This window comes from Acomys russatus, chromosome 21, assembly GCF_903995435.1.
Source record: "Acomys russatus chromosome 21, mAcoRus1.1, whole genome shotgun sequence".
NCBI classification, from domain to species: domain Eukaryota; kingdom Metazoa; phylum Chordata; class Mammalia; order Rodentia; family Muridae; genus Acomys; species Acomys russatus.
The window spans coordinates 46746873-46772615 of NC_067157.1; the positions used below are offsets into that span (position 1 = coordinate 46746873).

Here is a 25743-nt window from a genome sequence, read left to right on the forward strand (position 1 = left end):
TGCCACCCTATACCCTGGGGAGGAGGCCCTCCCTGCTGGCAGTCATTTTCTCAGCCTACAAGTCTTTGTGACATTCTGGTTACTTTACAAACAAAGGGCCTTGGACAGGCTACTCAGCTGGTCTACTACTGAGCCACACCCTAGCCCTGGCTACTCTTCTTGGGCTTTTGAAATGCAATGAGCAAATGGACGGCATTGTCTCTTAGCATCTATGTCTCTACTCTGGTCAGTCCCACTTTTATTGCAGCATATCCCCTTGCATCTTTAAGTCATAGAGCATTTGAACTGATGGAAAAGGCCCTCACATGTTCTCCCTTTATGTCTGCCAACCCTTTTATTCACACTGCCTGTCTCCTGAATAAATGGGATATAATATGCCTTTCCAACATGAGGCATGTAATTATGGTCACCATTATGGCTGAGCAAAAAGTTCCAATAATGAAGTAGCTTATTTTTGTGAATAAGCAAAGTGACAATAGCCTCGCTCTCACACCCAACCAACTAAACATATGATAGGGCTGTTTCAGCTCTTCCCCCCCGCCCCCATACAAATAGCAATGGAGTAGATTTTCTTTCTTCTCCATAGGTGTTGGGATACCCCCAAATGAAGAACCTTCTCCTGTTTGGATATCACCCTTTTTTCTCTCATTTGAAGCTAATGAAAGTGCCATTCCCCATTCATGGGAACAGCAGGAATATGGTGTAGTTACCCGGACAGCGTGGAGACTCAGGGACAGGAAGCCGGCTGTTACAGCCCGTTTAGTTCAATGGTTCTCAACCTGTGGGTCATGACCCCTTTGGAAAACCTCTGTCTCCAAAAAATATTTATATTATGATTCAAATCAGTAACAAAATGACAGTCATGAACAGTCATGAAGTAGCAATGAAAATAATTTCACGGTTGGGGGTCAGCATGACATGAAGAACTGTGCTAAAGGGTCGCAGCCTTAGGAAGGTTGAGAACCGCTGGGTCAGTGGAAATGACTGAGGACTAAGAGGGCTTAGCATCCCCACTGCGGGCCTCCCACTGCACCTGGCACTCTTACCTGGCTGCGATGAGATCCAGGAGATGCTGCCACCTGTCGTTCACTTTGCCGAGCTTGTACTGAATCTCCGCGGCTTTGCTTTCATGGCTGGCTTTAGCAAGCCGCTCTCCCATTTGCTGGAGCTGGATCTTGTTCTCTTGGGCAACAGCAATTTCCTCTTGATAATCCTGTGTAATAAAAAGCAATCACGGATGTCGGAAGGCACACTCTTCATGCATTTATCTGGTTCCTCTAGAAACGCGCTAATTACAGCTTGTACTGTTTGGGCAGAGTTTGGGCCTGAGGGACAGCATGTGAACATCAGTCCATGCGCACAAGCTTTACTGGTGCCTAGTGCTCCTGGCAATGTGGAGTCCAGACTCAACTATTACAGAGATTTTTTTTTCTTAAAGGAACTGTAAGGTACTTTCTATCTACTTAAAAGGACACTAGGTTAATGTGACGGCACAGGGCAACAATCCCAGCACTTGACAGGGGGAAGAAGCAGGAGAAGCATCAGTTTTCAAGATCTTTCTCAGGAACATAGTAAAGTTTGAGACTGTCCTTGGTTTCATGAGTCCCCTTTTCAAAAAACCAAAGCTAAACAAACATATAAATAAATGAATGCATGTTGTGGCTCATTTGGGGGGAAGGAGGCCTTAAGGGAGGGAGGATGGTAAAGATGAAGGCAATCTAAGAGTAGAGAGAAGGCGATGGGTAGAAAGTAAGAGTTTCATGGGAGTTGGACACAAAATCCCACAGTTTTGGAGCTATGAGCAATTCTTATTTGCTAGGAAGAAATAGATCTAGCCTAGAGCATAGTCCTTGATAAGCTGACCATTTTCCAATGGAAGACCACACACTCAAAAATATTTAGGCAGTACAAATTTGTCTTGATGGGTTAAAAAAATAAATTAAGAAAATTAAAAAAAAAAAAAAAAAGGACACAAAGTTAGGTGGGTAGGGAAAGGTAAGTACACCTGGGCAGATGGAGTGAATTTGACAAAAGCATCTGCGACAAATCCTCAAAGAACTAATAAAAACATCAAAATAGCCTTTGAATGTCTGGGAAAAGGTATTCCTAGAAGCTGTAGGTTATTAAACAAAAACCCCAATCCTAGGGGTTGTTAGTCAGAGATGTCCTTAAAACAAAACAAGCTGTGGCCATCTCTCCTGGATACCCACCAAGCACGAGATAAGACGACAGAATTGTGGCTGGAGACACCATGCACCTTACTTGCTAAAACTGAGTTGTAAGCTCTTCCCTGTCAGTTAGCTTTCTGAGTCTTAGAGGGGTACTATGTAGGTTTATGGAAGAAAAAAAAATCATCCACTGTTAACCCTCTGAACTACAAGACCAACCTGCCAAGCAGCATGTAAAATAGTGCTGTTAGCGCCATGGAGGCAAGCAGGTGTTCTTTGGCTGTATTTGAGGCTCCTCTACAGGAGTCCATGCTAGATACTGTCAGTGTGGCCAAAACCCACAGCTGGGGAGATCACTGGTCTACAAAAGTTAGTCCAGGATAGCCAAGATAGCCAGGGCTACACAGAGCAACCATGTATGGAAAAAGCAAAACAAAACAAAACAAATAAACAAAAAACAAAACAAATACCCAACCCCACATGAAGATAGGCTTTATCTGTATATTTTAAACTCTTCCTCTAAAGTTACATATTTCTAAAGCACTTGTGTAAGGAAAGGGGCCTGAGAGAGAAGGTGGTGGGCGAAGCCCCGCTGGAGCACAGGGCTGCATGCCCTGGGCAATGCCCTGCACTCCCTGCCCATCTACCCACTTTTTCATGTTATTCCAACACACAGGCATCCAAAACCTAAAATACTGACTGAATTTATTTATGATTTTATCATTTCATCACAAAATTAGGTTGATTTTATTAAGAAATGTTGATTTCAAAAGAACTACTCTACATTTCAAAATGCACTTATAGTAAAATGGTCCTCTTGGGATGTCATCTAAATTAAACATGCTTGTGTCAATGCCAATAGACAACAATAGTTGGATTCAAGTAATTTGTCACTTGGTTTTTCCCTTTGCTGTCAGAAACACTAAGCTCTTCTTAGTAATGCCTCACATTTACAAGAAAGACAAGACCAGGTTGGACTTTTTAGTTCCACAACTTATTTTATATGCAAGCTAGTTTGTTTCTTTTCCTTCTTTACTTTGCAGTAGTGGGGTTAAACCTAGGGCTGCGTGCATGCTAAGAAAGCACTTCACTACTGACCTAGGCTCTCAATATTGCTCTCCACTCCCTCACTTATTTTTACTCTTTATATATGAGAAGGGTCTTACTAAATTGCCTGGGCTAGCCTTGCACTCAATCTGTAGCCCAGGCCAGACCTTGAACATGAGATATTTCTGCCTCAGGCTCACAAATAACTGAGAGGACAGGGCCCAAACCACTGTGCATCTCTGCTCAAAAGCATCTCTGATGTCCTACCAAATAACATAATGAAATCATCACCACAAGAGGCTAAAGTTTTATTAAGTTTAAATTCTGGCTATATTTTGTTCTAGAGTTTTTTCCACTCCTAAAAATGTGCATTCTGAATTTTATAGTCAAAAGCATTGAGAATACAGACACACCTAACCAAGAATTAGTCTTTAGCAAAGCTCATTATGGTAACTAGCACATTAGTTCTACCTAGCATGACATTCTTTGACACCTAGCAACCAGCAGTTAGTGATGCTACAGTGAGACCTGTATCGTCTTGGCCCAGGAGTAAGAGCTTTTGACACCAAATAAGCAAACTGATCACATTTTTCATATTTATATAGAAAACTGATAAAGCCATCAATGCTATGTGTTGGCTTTGGAATTTATCTCATCTCTGTATGTGTGTGCATCAAGAACAAGATGTTTTCCTAATAACCACTTGTGTGGCTTTTCAGAATGAAGAAAGCCATAACCTCTGCAGTCAGTAAATATGAACTATGTGTTTTTGAGAAGTGAGGCGCTGCTGTGGATCCAAGGAGGACAGTGTGGGACCAGACAGACAGCGTCCACTTTCCGGGGAGGTTTGCAGCCCGATGGAGCTTTCCCTCCAGACAGACAGCGAACAAGTAAATACGGAAAATACACCATATGTGTGCTAAGGAGAGACTCAAACCGACGTACTGACATGGTTGTTTGCTCAGAAGCATAGACATTACTGAACTCATGTGAACATTTAAAATTATGAGTCAGCCCAGAGACCTGTTTAGATGTAAAAATGTCCTACATCCAAATGAACCCACACAATAACTTAATAATGCACAGACAGCTTGAAATAACAGGGACCCAGGATCTCCAGGAGTGCCTTAAATCTTACTGATGGCCTAAAGATCATATTTTGTAGGGGAAACTTCAGTTTAATTCACCCTAAAGACCTTCCCTCTGAAGTCGTTTGTAGTGATGTCTCTACAAACCAGCCTATGAGGAATAAAATGAGATAAAAGTGGGATGTTTAAATGATTCCTCCATGACAAAAAAAAAAAAAAAAAAAGCAGAAAGTTTATTTCCCCACAAACTAAATGCACCCTGTAAATTTGCATGTAATTTGCATGTAAAGTTTGTCTGTCCACACTAGTCTGATGCATGTTATGAAGAAGAGGTTTAATGCACTGTCCTCCTCAGAAGCGGAAGTGATGGGGAGTTAGGCTGCTACGTCAAGTACAGGGAAGCACCGGGAAGAAGGGAGCCGCTCACCTTCCTGAGCTTTTCTATCATCTCTTCAATGAGGATGTCTCCGTTCTGGGAGACCTTGCTCTCCATCTGGGTCAGCCACTCGCACAGTTCCTTGTTCTTCTCACTGAAGACGGCCCATTCGTTCAGTCGTTCGCTCGCCTGCTGCCGTCTTAAGGAGACCTGGGAAGTTTCAAATGGGATGTTTATGAGAAGGGATCACAACAGGAGAGCAACTCGTACCCTGAGAGGGAAGGAGTAAGCTGAGATGGGCAAGACCTGCACGATCCTGCAGGCCACTGTTTCCTGAAATAAAAGATTTGCCAAGAGACACATAAATAGAGGGAAAGGAGTTGCAGAAAAGGCTCAGACCCAAATGACTGCTCTTGCAGAGAAGCCAGGTGCACCTCACACCCACATGCAAGATGGCTCGCACACCTCTGAAACTCCAGCTCCAGATGTTCTCTTAGCACGCAAGACTACTTGCTGCCCTTGCAGAAGACTCGGTCCCGCTCCTGACACACACAGGATGGCTTACAACCCTGCGCAACTCCAGTTCTGGGGCATCTGGTGCCCTCTTCTGGCCTCGACAGGCACCAGGCACACATGTGGTAGATTTACATGCATCCAAGTAAACACTCATACGTGTAAAATACAAATAAATAAATGTTTTTTTTTTAAATAAGGGGAAGGAAGGACAGAATGGAGTGGAGAGAAAAAGTCAGTTGGGCTCCTGCATCCGGAGAGTGATCTGAGGGGCTTACAGAAAGCAACCATATACAAAACGACTCCTGGACTTTAGCCCTGCCCTGACAACTTTACCCCTACCAAGCTCCTTCTTTTCTCTATTTATATAATTTTTTTCATTTATTTTTGTTTCTTTTCCTTCTTTTTGGGTATAATTTTGGTTTTCATTCTATAGATACAGTTGTTAGCTTTTACCCTTTAAATCATAAATAATCACATTTTCCCATTAAGGTTGAACAGAACACAGGATTTTTTTTTTTTTTTTTTTTTTTTTAATGTAGAAGAGTATACAAGCTGAGCGTCCTTTATCTGCAATTATTGGGACCAAGAAGGTGTTTTTCTTGTTCGTTTGTTTGCTTTTTTTTTTTTTTTTTTTTTTTTTTTGGTCTGTTTTTATTTTAGCTTCACTGAAATATAATTTATATAACACATTCCTTTTACAGTATAGAACTGAATGCACTTTTGTATACTCAGAGTTGTACAGCTATGACCATGGTCAACTTTAGAATATTTTCATGTCCCACCTCAAATAACAGTGTTGTCAGCAGTATGGCAATTAGTCTTGCTTGTCACCTCGATGGGTTATAGAATCATCTAGAAGGCACAGCTCTGGATCTGTGACTGACTGAAGGGGAAGACTCACCCTTGATGTGGGCGGCACTTGCACTTGCCAGACAGATATAAAGAGGGCACAGAAAAATGGAGCATGCCCCTGTGTGCCTTTGATGCTGGTTCCTGAAGGAGTGTGGCCACCCCTGTGCATGCACCCTCCGCGGGCATCATATTCTAGATTCTTCGGCTCTCCAGCATGAAGTAAAACCGGTGTCTCCCCAGGGAACTCTTTCAGCACTGGATTGGGACCGCCCAGGCATGTGGCTTCATATTCTAAGCAGTTTCAGCTTTTTTGTTTTTTTCCTGAGTCTGTGCAGCATGCACACAGAAGTATCAGACCACCCAACCCCCAGGTGTGAGCAATCTACTGAATCCCTTTTTATAACACACGTGTGCGTGTACACACACATTCACACGCTATCAGAGAACCCTGCCTGATACAAGCGGTTGTTCTCTTTTCTCTACACATTTCTCCAGCTGTAATCTACCCTCTCTCTGTCTGCCCATTCCCAGCACTTCATAGTTCACGTTCTCTGACGGGCTTCTTTCACTTAGCATAGTTTAAAGTTTCACCCATGTTAAAGGACGAACCTTTCTGATTGTGGACAACAGTCCACTGTACACAAGTATATTTTACTTGTCCAGTCATCTGTGGACATCTTGGCTGGTTCTAACGCTGGTTTACTGTGAATAATGCTGCCACATACGGTCATGTATAAGTGTTGGCACAGACACAGGCATCCATTTCTTTAGGTATATACTTGAGTATAACTGCTGCATGATACAGTGACATCACCAAATTCTGTTCAAAGTGGCTGTGGTGTTTTATGCTCCCACCACTGGTCATTCTTTGTCTTTTTGTCTAGAGCTGTGTTACAGGTGAAAAGTGCTCTTCCCCTGTGGTTTTCATTCATCCTTCCCTAATGGATCGTGGTACTGAGAATAGTTCTTGGTCATTTGTGTATCTTCTTTACAGAAAATCAGCCAATTCATTTGCCCATTTTAGAAACTGGGTGGTCTAGCTTTAAGTTTGACGAGTTCCTTAACCAGTGCTGACCCAATGGTTTGTTTCTCAGAGACTAGAATGATTCAGTCTAGTGTTCTGTGACTTCATAACACTGGTTAAGTTACATAGGGGTGTCTCTAGTTGAGTGTCACCCCCTGTGATTAGCATGGTAAGCAGAAGGCAGGAGGATGTCCACCCAGGCCCATGGTACTGTTACTGATTCTGATGAATGAAATATAAACCTATCTAGTTTAGTTGCTTGAATTTTGGGGGGTTTTATTCTCAATTCTTATTATGAAAAGTTTCAAATAAATTTAAATGGAAAATACTGTATATTAAGCATCCAGGGTTCTGTACATGTTCTACTATACACTAAAATTGCTGACATTTTCCTACCTATTGCTATATATATATATATACACACACATACATATATATACACACATATATGTATGTTTATATTCATATTCCTTTAGCTATTGACCTTTTCGTGTTACTGTCATTTTGAGACAGGAACTCACTGTGGACCTCAGGCTTAAGCTCGCACCACACTCCCTCCCTGTTAGCACTCCAGACTAGTGTGGAGCACACGATCCTTCTGCCACAGCCTCCCGAGTTCTGGAGTTACAGTTATTGACTACCAGACCTTGCCTGAACTTTTTAGTTTTTTATTTTTGTGTGTTTTGGTTCTTTGGTAGAATGCCTTACTGTGTAGCTCTGCCTGTCTTGGAACTTGCCACACAAACCAGAAGGGCCTGGAAGGTACGATGGCAGTCCTTCTGGGGGGTGAGATGAGAGGCATGAACCACCACACTGAGCAATGTGTTCTAAAATGTATGTTAAATTAATCTTTTTTTAATATGGAAATAAAACCACTTCACAGATGTCCTGTGTGTCTTGGTTACCAATGTTACCCAATTTGTTCTATGAGTGATTAGTAAGTAGATAATTTTTTAAGGTCCCCTAGAGCCCCATTTGTCCATGATCTTATCTGAGAAGAGCTGGGGATCAGCTGACACCATTCACAGAGCCAATCTTAGGGACATGAGCTGCCTGGACAGGAGGCCATACAGCCTACCACAGCTTTGGAGAAATTTCCTTTAGAAATTCCCTCCTTTGGAGATGGGCGGTGGTGGTGCACGCCTTTAATCCCAGCACTTGGGAGATAAAGGCAGGTGGATCTCTGTGAGTTCGAGGCCAGCTTGATCTACAAAGTGAGTCCAGGACAGCGAGGGCAACACATAAAAGGCCCTTCTCAAAAAAAAAATTTTTTTTTCAAGAAAAAAAAGAAAGAAATTAATTCCCTTCTTTGAGTTAATGATGCCTATTTAAGTAAAATATTTCTCTGGGTCGGGTGTTACTATTGAGCCTACCAGTGGTAGCTCATTAATGTAATTCAGCGCACCATTTAGTTGACCTTGAGGCAGAATGATACAGAGGCGACAAGTGCCAGTGAACTCATTTGGGGCAGAAGGGTTAACAGGGAATACAAGTTTAATAAGTTAAAAGGTCTCCAGACTGTGTTCTACAGTACGATCCATCAGCACAGAGGGATCAGCTCTTCAGGAACAGAAGGACTGTGAATTCAGCTGTCATTCACACAGCATCAGACAGGAGGGGTGGCTGTGGCTAAAACTTGGGTTCAACCGATAGAAACACGAACTCTCAGGATAGGACTCCTTTCTCAGGAAAGGATGCTCCTCCCCTTAAAAGTTGGGACGGGTTTGTCTCCCTCTGAATAGCTTCCTCCAAATGTTGGCCACAATCCGAGAGTGTACGCTAGGCTTCCCCTTCGCCAACACTGGCAGAGGGTGGTCACATCGTGGATGGGTATCAGCCATTGCTTTGAGAAGTAGATGTACCCCATCCTCAAGGGAGCTGGACAGTTTAAGGTGTTGGCTTTTGGTCAGTCAAAGGCAGGATCAGAAAAGCTAGAGTCTTTGACACAGGCTGTAATGTACAGTATGAACACATACCCAGAGGCAAGGCCTCTGAGACTCAAGGCCAGTCTCCAGTAGGCTGCTGTTGAGCACATGGTTAAGTCACCCATCCGCTCTGAGTTTTCCTCCTGTCACTTGTAAACTGACATTACATTTTCTCCAAACAGGAGCATTTAGCGTTTGCCATAAACAAACCACCTTCCACATGTTAAGTGCTGTACAGTCCAGGATGTGGTGTGCTCACAGAAAGGCACAAGCAAGCAAAAACTTAGAAAGGGTTGGTGTGTGCCACAGGTTTGACGACACCACATCTTAGTTTAATCCTTTTTCTCCTTAGCATTCATGCGCTTTACACCTCCAGGCATCAACCTGAATACACATCGTTCGCATTTATCTCAGACCATGAAGGCATTGCTTTCAGTTGTTTACTGTGGAGCTACGACGGAAAAAAATACTCACTAAATATGTGGGCTGTAAGCATTGGGTGTAAGCCAGAGCCAAAATCTTTTTGCAAAGATGTAAATTCATAAAAAGGGTGGCGTTTGATGCTGTTTAGAAATTGAATATTTAAACTATACATAAGTGAACCTTTTCTTTCCTTGGGTTCAGTTGAAACCCTGAAGTTTATCAGCTCAACACATATTTGCATTTTCCTAAGGGTACAACCACAGTGTACTGCCTCTGGAGTGAGACAGCTGAACAGGAAGTACATTTTTTTTCTAACAGTAAATATTTTTATCCTGACATTGTGGGTGTAAACACACACACACACACACACACACACACAAAACGAGCAATTCTAGTGGTGTGGTGTTGTATATTTACATTACAGACAGTTCTAGAAAGCAACAGAGGAAGAAAAGCAATGTAATCCACAGTTGGAGCTAGCTACAACAGATCCCTCAGGGTGGCTGGAAGCTGAACCCCGTTCCGTATTTACTCTGATGCTTCACCGCATCTACTTACCCGCTGTCTTCCTTGTCTTCATCTGTGGACCCAGTTACTTCTCACTTCATATCATCTACTCTGAAAGGAGCAGAGCAGGCTGTCCCCTCCTTAGCAGGCATAACGCCACCTATGTTCAGCTCAGTTCGCTGACTTATGAGGAGCTGGCCTCAGGCCTGTTTCCTGTTGTGGCTTCAGATTTGACAGAAGTTCACCGGAAACAACAAACTCAAGAGCTGTGTCCCTCCTTGAGAATTATGATGTCCTGGTGCCGGGCCTGACCCAAGGCTAAATTCTCACGGGTTTTAATAACTGGATGTAGATTGGACTGTTACAGGATAATTATGTGTTAGCTTCATGCTTTTAGACTCTGGCAGAGGAAGTTTCTAGAAATGTGTGTTCTATCGGCTTCCTCTTTTTTATGCTTTGTCCTATGCACAGGGGCAGCATATATGGAATGTATCACATGGCCGAACTCCACTTTCAAGCAGTATTTTCAAGCAGATTTATCTAAATCTAGTGGGCAATTTCAGAACATCTGAATGTGTGACTTAAGAGTTAGAAAGAGTGACACTGAAATAATGGTGCTTCCATGGCTTTATTACACAATTCTTCTGAATTAGAAACTATCACATGACTATGATTTTCTACATCTCCAAAATATTATAATTCTGTCACTATCTTATCCTCAGAGAAACATAAATGTTAGGGACATAGTACACAGCCTTCATTATTAGCCATATGCAAAGAACGTTTAGTTTCTGTAGGCACTAGCTTGTCCAAAGAAATGGCCTTTGCATCTAAGGGCCTCAAAGTCCTGGGATCAGACTACAAATATTCAGGAAAGAAGATAGGCTCCATCATGACATGGGACAAGGAGGAAATGCGGATTGCAGGGCTATGAAGATGCCAAGGGTGGAATACTTCCAAAAAGGACATCACGGGCTTGTAGCCAGGGAAAGAAAATAGGTGCGAGAACCAAGAGGGAACTAGTCACCCCAGGCAAGAGAAAAGTCATGATCAAGGCCTCCAAGAAGGGGTTCTGTGAGGGGTTAGCATGAGGAAAAATGAGGAGAACTTTGATTCTGAAGGGACAGCTCTCTGGAGCCCTTGTAGGTACCAGCTAAAGAAATGAGTCTGGAGCTGGAGAGATGGCTCAGAGGTTAAGGGCACTGACTGCTCCTCCAGAGGTCCTGTGTTCAATTCCCAGCAACCACATGGTGGCTCACAACCATCAGTAATGTGATCTGATGTCCTCTTCTGGCAAGCACTATATATATAATAATAAATAAGTAAATCTTAAAGAAATAAGTCTGGTCCAAGTTGTTTCACTTAATTACTGAAAAACATCAAGAGGGAAAGTAGTTGTACACTTCTCTCAGAATTAACAGAATAAAGACTGGGATGCTGGAGAGATGGCTCAGCAATTAAGAGTGCTTAGTGCTCTTGCAGAGGACCTGAGCTCTGTTCCCAGCACCCACACTGCAGCTCACAATGCTCTGTACCAACTCCAGTTCCCAGGATCTGACACACTCCTCTGATCTCTGTGTGATCCTGCATGTGCACGGCATATGTACATACACTCGGGCAGACACACATACACATAAAATGACTACATAAACAAATATATCTTAAAAAGAAGACGGCTGACATAGGGGCAATATTTCTGAAAGGAAGGAAGGAAGGAAGTAAAGAAGGAAGGAAGGAGTGGATTCAAAGAGGCAAATGAACAAGGTTGTCATAATTTCTTATTATTAGTGGCCAGCAAGTACTTCTATTTATGTGTGTATCAGGATAAGGCCTGTATACTATAGCATGGTAATTGTGGTAATGTTTACATGTAGAAGAGTTCAGGAAATCATTTGTGTGATGATTAATATCAATACTCAACTCTCTACGAACAACTCTGTATAGACTCCTCACTGTATAGATGGAGAACATGGCACTGGGTGAAAAGTGGCCACTTCCATGTTGATCTCAGAATGTTAACATGTTCATGAGGGCCATCTCTTGCAAGGAAAAAGCCATAGGGAACTGTTGCAACATCATTCTAAGCATGTGGGCAAATACTCTTTTGATCCATGATGTGAGCAAAATCTGGGTTTAGATTAAGTATTTTGGGGAAACTTTTCAAAAAACACATTTGCTCTGAATATCAAATAAGTCATAAGGCAGGGCCTCTCATGCTCTGTTGGATGGTTCTAGAAGCTTGAAGATAAGAATTCATAATGCCAGAGTCCTCTTTCATCAGCCCACTCCTCCACATCAAACACCCACTTCTCTCCAGCCCACCCTCCATTTCAACCTTACCAATGACATACGTGCTCCCTGTACAACAATCTCTCCTTCACGCCCCACCTTAGCACTTAAGATTTATCCATTTCAAGAAGCATTTTCTCTAGTCAGTATATACATACATAAAGGTGTATTGTTTTCATCTGTCCATATAGACTTTTCTTCATAACTATATAGGACTTTCTAGGTTGACTTTAGTTTCAATGCAATTATAAACTTGATGGTGGAAATATCTATTATAACCTATGTTCACAATAACTGAGATAACCAATCCACTGAAAAATATGTGTGTTATAGCCAACAGTGTGGCAGGCATGGTACTCAGGGTGTGTTAGAGCCTGCAGTTTGTCAGGCATGGCACTCAGGGTGTGTTAGAGCCTGCAGTCTGGCAGGCATGGCACTCAGGGCACATCCCTAAAAGCAAGGCAGAGTTTTCTGCAGGTACAGCCACAGGCTCCTAGGCAACCAGCAGTCTTCATTGAGAACCTTTAACTGATGCTCATTTTTGCCCAGGATGCTTTCTTCCTGCCTCTTTCCCCCTCAAAGCCTAAGTTATAATCTCACTTAGCATCTTACACATAGAGAAAGGCATTTAATAAATAATTAGGCCTACCAATGCCACACATCCATGAATTACTAAGGACTGACTATAATGTTCCACAGATAAAACTATCTCTAGAAGATCAACTAAACCTAAAACAATGCATTTCCTCCAAATTTAAAACATAGAACACATGGCCAGTTCCTTCCCAGCTGAAGATTTACATCTAGAAAGTACAACAGTTTGTGCCAGCCAGGGAAAGGGATAGAAATACTTCAGTATAGATGAATCCAAAGTATGATATGAAAATATAGCTGTGCTTGTCATGACATATTCTGGCAATAATCTCAGGTTCCTTTGTCTATACAGTGAGTCACAAGGTGGGTCCAGACATGGATCGAGACTGTCTGGGATCATGGGTCACCTCCCACCCCTCCCATTATGAGAAGCTACTTCCTCATTCGGACCACAGCTCACCTGGTGGCAGAGTTCTTCCCACTGCCTTTGCAGAAGCTCCACACGTTCGCTCAGGATGGAGATGTCCTCAGCACTGATGTAGACAGCCAGGGAATCCCTCAGCAGCATCAGCTCTGCCAGGTCATCTGTCCACCTCCCAACTGCATTTTCCAATTCCTACATTGAGACAAGCTCCCATGAACGCCGATGACATCTACTTTCAACCCTCTGAAGGGGCTTTGGTGACCTCTCTTACTCATTCCCTTTCTACAAACTCTTTCTGAAACACAAAGCCTGAGCTCTGTTTTATTTGCAGCCTACATAGCTTAAAAACTGGCCAATCAGTTCTTCTGATAAATACCAAGGTTCCCTGAGGAACCCTCCTATCACTTACCTGTTCATTTTAGGATGGTGTTTGTGTCCAAGTTTGTCAGTTTAATGGCCTTCTTTATTCTAAGTTTGCATTATCCAACCACTCCGAGACCACGAACACATCTCAATTGATTTCAAACCCCCTCAAGCACCCAATATTTTTGTCCTGTTCCCAATTACACAATGCTATATTTAAAGGAGGAATTTTCTAAGCTGAACGTCAGTTTTAAATGCCGAGTGGACACGTTCTGTGATACTCACTTATCATGAACTATCAAGATTTGTTGTTGTTTCTCCTGCATTCAAAACTATTCACTAAGTGCACAGTATGTGAGGTCAGATTTATTCAAGCTATTGATTATGAACCTGTCCTTTGGGGCATTATTTAAAAGAAAAAAAAATCCTGTGACAAAATTTGCATGAGCAGATGTTTCTGCCAGGCTTCGACAGGTGACCAGTTTTGTAATTTGTGTCAGTCTCACTCTCTGCCAGCTGTCGTTTTTAGATTCCAGCTCACTTAGTGTATGAATGGAGAATTTCATATGGTTTGTTCTCTGTCTTTCTTGTCTCTTCACACCAGAGACAAGTTTCTAAAGGCAAAAGTAATTAACAGTTGCTATCTGAGGCTAACTTTCCAGGCAATTTAAGCAAACAAGGTTTTAGCCTGAAATTTTCAGGTAATTGCTTTGTTTTGCTGCTGAGGGTGATTTGGGAAAGAGCGTGACAAAGATGTGTGGAAACACTTCCTCCCAACCTCCAAACTCAAAAGCAGGACAGTTGCAGCCTCAAAATGAGAATAACTGGTTGAAAGACTAAACTGTCTAGGTAAATAAACACACAGCATTCTGTCTATACTTTTAGACAGATTAAATCATTAGGCCAGTGTAAAGACCTTACTCTTTTAATATCAAGCCTGATCCTCCCCACAACTCAAGCATCACATTTCATTTGTGGATTTAAAAAAAAAACAAAGAGTGGCCAGTGGCAGCAACTTTCCTATAATCCCAACACCATCTCCAGAGGCTGGGGTACAGGGGTTCTGTAAGTTTGAGGACAGCCTGGATTCCATAGCAAAACCCTCTCTAAAACCAAACCAAACCAAACCAGACCAGTGTGTGTATGTGTACACACACACTCACACACACACACACACACACACACACACACACACACACACGTGTAATACTGCCACATAACCTAAGCCCTAGCCCACTGGTTCAGACTCTGCACACTAGCTAAGGCAGTGTGGCTAAAACACAATCTCTAAATTCAGGCAAACCTATCAATTATTATGGTGAAGCATTAGTGTTATTGTAGAACCTCCCATTTTCTTATGCAGCAAATGAGAAATAACGATGTCCCTATGAGCTTGTGTCATGCCCGCGAGATACCAGCGGCGTGCGGGGAGCCTGGGATTAGACTAGACCCATTCCTGCTCATCAGATGGTTTCTTTAGTAAATCATCAGCACTGGTTTAAAGTAAACTCCTTTTAATGTTCACAGCCTTCACATACTTTTCTTTCGAGGCATGGACTCTGTATGTTTCCCAGTCTGGCCTTGAACTCGGGGTCTTTCGTGCCCCAGGTTCTGGAATGCCACCACATCAGCTGACCTTCACACACATCTTAGTATAATACATGGAGATACTTTATTCAGCATCTTTGGTGTACTGTGGATCACTGTTTAACTTTCCCAACATTGCCTTTCTTGAATTTCAATGCCTATCTTTGATAACATTTTTTTTTTTTTAACCAGGAATGGAAAAACAACAGTGAAAATGCAGGAAATGGATACATTGGAAGAAAAGCATGTATGAAGTGACTTTTGATAGATCAGCACATTACTCTGCTGAGAAGTGCTGGGCAGGCACTCCGCTTGGCTACACAGGTGTGTGCAGAATAAATCTTACAGCCACTAAATCATGCTGATCTCCGTGACCTCATAATCCAGGGAGCGGCCTGTGTTACTACTGATTGCTTCCAAGTACGATTAGAAGTGATGATCATAATTATGACAGGAGGTGCCAATCACAGTCTTTAAGTGGCTAAAGCCCTGAGGGATTTAAGGATTGGGTGACTCTGCTTTAATAGAGATCGTCTATTGTTTCTGCTTCCTGTATAAGGGGACCAGACATGGGGGGTGGGGGGAGGAAAGGGGCGGGGAACGTGAGCCTGCCAGAGAGAGTGCTTCTGTGCCACTGTCTGCAGATTTTTAAAGATGCCAAGCCAATCCTTCTTTCCATAAAAAAAAATAGACTTTTATTTGAACTATTCCCCAGTGTAGGTATTTCATAAAGATAGCTATTTATTGCTCTTGACTCAGCTTTTAAATATCATTCATGTTGTGTTTTCAACTTTTCATTCACTTCCTCTAGATAATCCATAAACTACAACTGTGATAAATTGGCAAAGGAAGTCTCATGTAGTGCAGGCTACCCTAATGGGCTCTCCCAGGACATCACGTGCTCAAATAGTTTCTGTGAGATGTGACCTCACAGGCAGAAGGACAGGCTACAGTGACAGTCCCCATCGAGACACGTACCTTGCACCGCATCTGCTCAGCATGGAGTTCCTCGTGGTGGTCTGGCAGAGGCTGGGATAACTTCTTTTTGAAAGTTCGGAGCTTCTCCAGAGAGCCAGCTATCCCTTTGTCACATTTCTCCCAGTCCTACAATTGGTGGTGAGGAATTACAAAAATATAAAATGAAAATTAAAATAAAGAAAATAAATATTCTTTTAAGTTCCAGGGATATAATTACACTTATGCAGTATAAGAAGGCATGTACACATTCCCTGCCAGTTTGGACATCATGCCTTTGTCATCACAAGAGCTGAGTTCAACTTGACTCTGTTAATCATCAGCTGTTTACTTCTAACAAACAGATAGTAATACATTATGCCTTAGTGTTCCCTGAGAAAATGGAAATACATGCTACAATTGTTGGAGAATAAAAGTAAGCAATGAGTATCAAGGCACTGAGCAAGTAATATACCAAAGGAATTTAAACATAGTATCTGAATCAAACTCTGTGCAGAGCCAGCATGGTTCCAAAGCCTTTAGTTCCCGTTATCTCCCTTTGTCACCTGTCTTCTCTTGCCTCAGTCCCTCCCACTTTTTGTCCTGACATGTTCTTGTTAGCAAACTACAGCTAATATTACCCCAAACATCTTCAGAAAACAAAAAAACAAAAAACAGAAAACCAAAAACCATTCAAACTTAGTGTCTTTTGTTTTCTGAGAATTTTAATCCAGGTCCTCATTTCTCTTTAAATTTTCTTCACAGAACTTCATGGAAGCCAAATGCCGCCTTCTCTTCCTAATTAGCACCAACAAAGGCCTGCAAACCAAAACTGAGACTCGGATTTGTTCCAATTCCCCTCCATTCTGCAATATTCTATGTGTCATTTTGCTTGCTAATGCTCAGTATTATAGAAATGATTTGTAAGCAAATATGATGATTCTCTGCTTAAATTTAACATTTTCAATTAAATCAGCATACACCCTAAAGCTACCAAGGCATAGCCAATGGCTGTTCACAGATCTGACACTGAGGAAGTCACTCCTTAGGACAAAAATCAACAGTAGAGATGCAAGCAAAAACATGACTATTTGGGGCATACATACCCAGAGCACTAGGCTAACAGCTAAGGATGGAGGATTATTACAGCATTGATGTAAAGATACATTAAAACAAGGCTGGGTAAACATGAAATTTCTGATCAATAAAGCTTTTCTTTGGCAAACAGAAAGTAATGTACGATTCAAAATTAAAGAAATCCTGACAAGAGAAGAATAGATTCCCTTCTCCAATGATGAGTTGGATGGTGAAGCCACTACTGAGTCTTTTTTCTGCGTGAATGAAGAGGAACTAACTTCATGTACTGTTCTGCAAACCGTCCATCAGAGCGACTGCTTTATACACAAACTGACAGATGAGACAAGCGAATCTAATGACCCAGACGCCATGCATTCTTATGTCTTTGGATTACCTCCAAAAATCACATCATGAATAAAATAATATATATGACTGAAACAGTCTCACCAGAGTGAAGTTACAAAGTTTTAAATCCTTGCCTGACACCAAGATGACGACAAATGACTCAGGAGTATTATGTTACCAGTGAAATTGTTCTGTAAGCAAATAGTGGTACTTAATACATGTTCTGTGGCATTTCTGATTGACTGTTTCCCATTCAGAAGGCTATATTGCATAAGGTCCCCAAAGTGAACCAATGGGTCTGAATATTTTAAGCTATATAAAAAATATCTACTCAGTTACTGTGAATGATCTCCTTCCATCTAAAGAGATGGCACACTGTACTTAATAATCACAAAAAAATTGGTGATTGTCAAAATATATAAAATTGCAACATTTTGGGGGTACAATTTGTAAGTGTTAATGACATTAATAATGGCAACTGCTGTCATTCAGGCATCCAGTCCTTCAGTGATTTCCTAGCTTCATCTGGCCAAGTCTCATAGCAGCCATATAGAGGAGGTAGAATTATGTCCACTCTGAAGGGAAGGAAAAAACTATGGTTTTCAACACAGCCTTATCTGAATTTAGGAAACATTCTTTTTCTTGCATTTTTAATGAATGCATATTAATAATACAAAATCATGTTTCCTTATGAATTGTTCATACATTTATAACTACTGAACTAAAGACAAATTACCAATAGAATGGGCATGAGAAAGAAGTTCATTACAAGCAAGACAGATAAATCTCAGTGTTCTTAGGCTCACTGTGTCTGTGGCTAACAGAACAGCCTAAGGTGCTTCTTGGAGACTTTTGGCCAATGGCAGCCTGCTTAGATAAACCAAGGCAAATCAAGAGACTCACTGTGGGTTATTTTTCTCCAGGGTATAAAATACAAGATATTGATCTTTAGAACCATTTAGAGGCTACAATTTAGGGAATGGAATCTGTTCTTTGAGTTTCCGCCTGGCTTTCTACAACTGTCGCATGCTTCAAGGCACTTCACTGGCCATTAATCAGAATTAATCGCTTGGACAGCCTTATTAAGAGTTTAAATTACTTTGTTAGGGGGTTTTCCTGAAAGATGAAGTGCTGAAAGTCGGGAAACTTTTCCAGTTCATGCAAGATAGGGCAGAGTCTTAAATAAAGCCAAGCAGCACTGGAGGGTATTGCTCAATGGCCTACCATCATGCTTCTTGAAGTGAAACAACGGGAGGGAACAGCACCACTCCTGAGAGAAGCCTCTAACCTGGACTTACCTTCAACAGGAATGCCAGCTTTTTCTTCTGCTCCTCCAGATGCATGCTGGCTGACTTCCATTTCTCTTGGATCTCTGTGAGCTCAGCCTGCAAGGCAGCCTCGGCACCGCTGTCAGCCGAGAGCAGGAGCTGCTTGCCGGCCTCCACTGTCAGGATGTAGCTGCCTTGCTGGCGCAGGAACACCTTCTCTTTGAACTGAAAGGGACGAGAGCCTTTTACTTTTTACCCTTCTTGTTGTTATAAGCACGATTTGGATAACGTTATGGGTGAGTGTGCATACTTCGCGCTCTTGTGTCCAACAAGAGCATTTTAAATGAACCAAGTGGAAACGCATGAGAAGAACAATCCCAACATATTATGAACTCTGCTTATAAAACTAGTGCCTGGCCGGGTGGTGGTGGTGCACACCTTTAATCCCAGCACTTGGGAGGCAGAGGCAGGTGGATCACTGTGAGTTCGAGGCCAGCCCTGGTCTACAAAGTGAGTCCAGGACAGCCAAGGATACACAGAGAAACCCTTTCTCAAAGAAATAAAAAATAAAAAAATAAATAAAACTAGTGCCCATAAATCAAAGAGTGGCATCTGCCCCAGCATGGATGCTCAGAGTAGGTCCGTCTCTCAAAGCAGTCAAGACTGGATGAGCCTTGAAAGACATGTGAGTGCAAGAAGAAATGAGAACCTGGGTGTGGTGGTGCACACCTTTAGTCTCCGCTTTCAGGGAGGCAGAGGCAGGTGGATTTCTGTGAGTTCGAAGCCAGCCTGGTCTACAAAGCGAGTCCAGGATAGTCAAGGCTACACAGAGAAACATTGTCTTGAAAAACAAACAAACAACCTTCTCCCAAAAGCAGAGACGAGAATGATGAGGAAAAGAAGAGGGGGTGTCCTTCTAAATGGAAACAAGAACGGATACGTTGACCATGTAGAAATATGATGAATTCAGAAAATACAGCATACTTTTCCATGGCTGGGGCATGAAGTGGATGTGAAAGAACGGTAATAACATAGCTGGCAAGGGACTTTTTAAATTTGATTTTATCTTAGGCATCTGAGTACTTTATTTGCATGGATCTCTATGAACTGTATGCATCCAGTGCCTGAGGGAGACTAAAGAGGGGGATTAGTGCCCTGGAATGGAAGCTGCAGATAGCGGTGGCTGCAGCGTGGGTGCAGGAAGCAAACGTTGGGTTCTCTGGGAAGGCAGCCAGTGTTCTTAACTGCCGGAATTACAGAAGCATGCATTCACGCCTAGCTAGGGATTCGGCTTTTACGTCATTACAGGCTAAAAAGCAGGGGAATGATGTATTCGGATAGCAGTTACAACAACAGTATATTTACTGGCTGGTTAGAGGGTGGGATGAGGAAGGGCACACACTGTATACGATGAGACAGGGCAGGCTACTGTTTACACAGGCAGGGACTGCTGATGTAGTGGCTGCAGGATGGATGCGCACGGGAGACTGAGTATGGGGAGTGGGAGACGAGGAAGAAGATAACTGTGCAATATGTCTCAGTAGTTAAAAGTACTTAGAACGTTCCCTCTGATAGGGACCTGAAACATGGAGATAGTCTGGTCCGGAGGTCATAGGCTCTGTGTACACGGACATAAACCTAAAAGGCAGCTGCCTATATGAATCACAACCCCAGTAACTAAACATGGCCACCAGAAAACCCCAGTTTCCTCTTCTCTGTTGGTTTTGGGTAGATGAGGACATGTCAGTTTTCTTGGGGAAACCGGGAGGAGGGAGGAGCCAGGCGAGCCCTCTTCAGGAAGAAGGGCGACTGCTTGCATCTTACCTGCACTTCATCAAAGAGGGTCCTCACTTGCTGCAGTGGTACCGGGATGCTTCCGAGACCACTCAGGGGCAGGTAAGACACTTCAACCAACCATTTACGGAGCTTCTCTGCCATCTCCCTATAACGTTGCCACTGGCGAATCTGGCTATCGATGATGCCCCTTCTTTGCTGGGCCCTGCGGATCACTCCCTGCCACTGATTACTGAGGAGAGTCAACTTCAGGCTGAACTCGTCCCTGGTGAAGAAAATAATTATGTGGTGAAAGGCCCATTGTCTTGGATTCTGTCACAGTGTCAGCTAGTGTACATCTTCCATAAATGGTATGATCTGTGACAGGAGACTTCAAATAAGCCACGGTCTGTTTGCTGAGTGGCAAGCTGTTTTTAAAGTTGGACTGCCAGGCTTACAAATGGTGAGTTTTTTCATATCTCAGAAGAGATAAAAAGCAAGACCATGGCAATGTTCATATACTCCTTCCCTGAGTGTGATGGGGAGGTGGGGAGTTGTCTCAGGAGCCCGTGACAGTCTCTTGTGCCTTACAACAGGGAAGAATGTGGTAGGAAACCCACCTACAAACCCCCTCCCCAGCTAGAATCCTATCCCATTTTGGAAAATCAAAACCAAGCCACTTAAATTACACTACCTTAGAAGTTTTGGGCTTTTTTCTTAAAAAAAAAAAAAAAAAAGTAATTCTCAATATTCCCCCACAGTGATGACGTCAGTCTCAAGAAAATTATTATTAAAAATTGTCCCTTGAAACTAAGGCACCAGCCAAGGACAATACAGGAGGTAAACTTTAAACCCCTTCCCAGACCTAGCCAATGGTCAGAATATTCTCCACAGTTGAGTGGAGAGTGTGATATGACTTTCTCACGTACTATGGTGCCTCACATTTGACCATGTCCCCTGGAGGGGGAGACCTGGTGGCACTCAGAGGAAGGACAGCAGGTAGCCAAGAAGAGACTTGATACCCTATGAGAATATATAGGGGGAGGTAATCCCCCTCAGGAACAGTCATATGGGAGGGGAATAATGGGAAAATGGGGGGGGGGAGGAATGGGAGGATACAAGGGATGGGATAAACATTGAGATGTAACAAGAATAAATTAATAAAAAAAAAAAAGAAAAAAATTGTCCCTTGAATATTTTAAGTAAATTTCCTATTTTTTTTTAGAAAAATGAACTTAGTCTATGCAGTATGTATAAAGGTTGTACTGACACTGAGAGATAGTAAATTTCACTTGAACCTTCTCAAATTTAGGCTAGGAATTGCCAGTGCTTCAATGCATTCTTCCTATTTTCAATCCTAAAAAGTATTGACATTGCCTTAAAGTTTTATTTAATATCAAACTGTAGCATAGAAACGGATTTTAATAAGGATGTGTGAGGCATCGAATGGGATGAGCTCCTTGGTAGATTTTAGAGCTGGTCACAAATGCAGCTCTTCTTATATTTCTGCTACTGCCTATACTCGATGCTCTCTGGGACTGATTACTATTCTAGAACTCTACACTACTTTGGAATCCTATATTGCTGATATACCAGATTATCTGAGATGACTGTAAAGTTTGAATTTACAACCAATGTATCATCACTTCCAAAAAAAAAAATCTTATTGAATAAATGAACTGGAAGAAATGATTATTAAGCAATATAAGTCAATTAGCCACTATGAGACATTGAAAGTACTGGGTTAAAAACCAGCAAAAGAATTTCTTACACTCGTTTTTAAAATGAGTTTGCTAGGACAAAGGCAAGATTCTGATGATCACGTTTGCTCCGGAAAAGAAATCAAATCCAAGCATGGGGAGCTAGCCTTGTGACATGTCCTTAAAGGGATATTTGTCACCTCAGAAAATGTGTGACCCCAAGACTTGATAATGACAGAGAACATGAAGAAGTGCAAGAATCACGTGACATTCAAGACTTTCCCAGGAGCCCTGTCTTTACTGTGTAAACTGTCCTGATCTATCTGCCCTCGATAAGCAGCTGAAAATGACTCTTCCTGCTGCTGAGGCTTAAGTTTTAAGAACAAAACTCCATAAACTGATGTTTATAACATAAATCCTTGTCTAGAACCTTCCTGGCATCTACAGACGCTGATCCAATTTGTCCCCCCCCCACCACCACCACCACGGACAACTCTCAAAATTCTTTATTTAGTTCCAGCTCTCCCATTTTCATCTCTTTTGTGTTTCCCCACCTAAATGTTAGCATTTAAAATTTAATAGGTGTTGGCTTGAATGGGGATTTTAAATTTTATTTTACTTAATGACTTGAGTGTTTATAATACTGTTAAAGATTTGGCTACAGAATGATAAAGCAAAAGATAAAAGGTAATTACATTTGAATTTGTTTTATTCTGAGAGGTTTAAGTTCTCAGTAATGTTCACATTTAAGTTTGGCTTGCTTAAAACAGAGTAAGTGTGGCGCCACATATTACTGTTCCAATCAGGCAAATCTTTCAATGAAATAACTGGTGAAGGCTGAAATTGCTTCAAAAACACTAAATATAAAACTTCTAATAAAAATGACTTACTTTTCTAATGATTTAAAGTCACACTGTTAATTATGATCACAATATTGGTCGCAAGTATGAGAAACATATGCAGAGGTATTAAACTTAATTTCCCAAATACAAACATGGAAATTAGGTAAGTGAATGGCATTCCTAGGAAACATAGACCCATGAAGAACTCAACTCGCATGTTGGGAAAGAAGGCAGAAGTGCACATCTGTGTTTTGAATCAAGAGTGAGTTTGTTGGGACATGGAAGGGGGATGCCACAATTAATACAGTGTGGTTTAAGGTGGCAAGCGATGTCGTAACACAGAAGTGCAGTCTGTGTTATTCAGCTAGAATAAGGCCAGTTCTGGGCACAGAGCACCCTTCACACCAAGCCTGATCTTGCTCCCACTTAGCTATCCGACCTCGCTCAGATCAGCTCCTGTGACCACCGGGAGCTTCTCACCTCTCAGTCAGAGCGGGACTAGCGCTACCTCTGCTCCTTTTAGGAATAAAACTTCAGTAAGTGCAGGACGCTATCAGCAGCATCTGTTTACTGATCGTTGATGCAATCCTTTCTGATCTATTCACTAACTCCAGTGCCTGCGGACGACTAGCGAAGGTTGGCTAGGTGATTTCCAATTACCCTACGTCCTTCATATCATATAATAGCAATCTCTGCAAAGATTCAATGCTCACTCATTTTCAGAGTCTCCGACAAGCCTTTGCTCCAATTACAGAGGCCCTGTGATAGTACAATTGCCTTAGGAAGATTGGATATACGCCCTCTAATCTCTCATTAAAAAGAAAATGACTAATTTACTGGAGAAACTTTCTTCCTAATAATTTCTCAAAGATCCTACCTGTCATCAACTTGACCTTGTTCTAGAAGATGCTGCCCGTCAACAGCGATGGAGTGCAGGATCTGCTGACGACTGAACATCTCGGCTTGAAACAGCTGTAATTTGAAAAAAGAGGGATATATTTTAAAGTCCCTAATTTCTTCTGATAACTTACTGCACGGTTTGTTTACAACAGGGCTATGAAAAACATATTCAGCCCCATCTGCAGTGTGGGAGTAATTTTTTTTGAAATTACCAATTAGGATAAACTTAGAGACAAAGTTTTAGTTTGGGTTTTTAATTAGGAGACAAACATAGCCTTATTGTGCCCTACTTTATTCATTAAAAATTAACCTTATAAGGTAAGCTAATGAATTTACAATTTTTATTCTGTTTTTTAAAAAATTACTGTTTTTTGATGTAGTCAAGTAGTTAAAATCATCTCATTGTGTGTGTGTACATATATATATACATATATATATATATGTACACACACACGCAGGGATTTAAGTGTTGCTCAATATAAGGCCTGTAGCTAGTACATATGAGGCCCTAAGTTTGATTCTTATTATACTCAAAACAATGAAAGCTAAAGATAATTAAAATCTCCATACAATGATGGATATTTCTAATTATTTCTTCTGTCTGTTAGTATTGCCTATTTTGAGGTGGGTTTTCACCAAGTTGCCCAGGCTGACTCTGAACTGTAGGCAGGCACCTGTGATCTTTTTGTCTCAGTCTCCCAAGTGTCTGGGACTGCCACACATACCTCTATTCCCACCTGCCTCTGCCTCCAAGTTCTGGGATTAAAGGCCTATGCCACCACACTGAGTCATACCTGCCTTTTTACCTATAGTTCTGGAACTCGCTATAGTTCAATACCAGATTGTGACAACGAACACGGGCCTGCAAACAATGACAGAGAACCAAAGCACAGCTCTAACTTAAAATACGAAAGTTGCCAGATAAAAGAAGAGGAAGAAACGTAATGTAGAAGTAGATGGAAGCTATGAATAATCCACCGCCCACATCTTTCAAAGATCAGGCTGGCCTTGAACTTGCCACAGTCCTCTTGCCTGTGCTTCCTGAGTGCTAGAATTAGCTTGACTGATGGCTGGCTAAGGCCTAAGTTTTAAAAATATCCTTAAATTGTTTATTACCATTTATTTATTATTTATTTAAATGTGCGTGCATGTGTGTGTGTGTGTGTGTGTGTGTGTGTGTGTGTGTGTGTGTGTGTGTTGTCTATGAGCACAGGTGTACTTGCCGAGGCACATATATGGAAGTGAGAGGACCATTTACAGGAAGGAAGGAGTTCCTTCCACCATGTGTGTCCTGGGCACCAGACTCAGGGCATCTGGCTTGGGGACAGGCACCTTTACCCACTGAGCCATAGCCTCAGCCACTACAACTTTCTCTTGGCTCCACAGTGCCTTGCATCACTTACCTCATGTGCTCTCTGTTGCTCCAAAAGATGCTGATAATTGCCTGAAATTCCCACAGCTAACTTGTGTTCTGTCTGGACCAGGAATTCCATCCACGTCTCACATTTTTCCAAGAAAGTCTGGTGCTGGAGCAAGAATGACTGCAACTTGCTGACCGATGACAGACAAAGACGAATGGTTATGTGGTCACCTTTGTATCACCCAAATATAAAATTAGATTAAATATTCTCTGCCTTAGTTCTGGTCAGATGTCTACAAAGATTTCATGTGGAGTGATAAAGCTTTGAAACCCAGAACCAT

The 25743-nt window shown here is 41.9% G+C and overlaps 1 protein-coding gene across 3 annotated transcripts in view; it reads right to left on the reverse strand.

Moving 5' to 3' along the window:
• Nucleotides 1-25743, reverse strand: part of Syne1 (spectrin repeat containing nuclear envelope protein 1) — a 454246-nt gene that overhangs the window by 52621 nt on the left and 375882 nt on the right. For all 3 annotated transcript variants that reach the window (XM_051164670.1, XM_051164671.1, XM_051164672.1), the window contains 8 exons: nt 25446-25593; nt 24020-24114; nt 20652-20886; nt 18858-19052; nt 16162-16287; nt 13270-13425; nt 4731-4889; nt 1047-1213 (listed from right to left, as the gene is read on the reverse strand). In XM_051164670.1, coding sequence (XP_051020627.1) covers nt 1047-1213; nt 4731-4889; nt 13270-13425; nt 16162-16287; nt 18858-19052; nt 20652-20886; nt 24020-24114; nt 25446-25593 — 1281 coding nt within the window. The remainder of the gene's footprint in view (nt 1-1046; nt 1214-4730; nt 4890-13269; nt 13426-16161; nt 16288-18857; nt 19053-20651; nt 20887-24019; nt 24115-25445; nt 25594-25743) is intronic.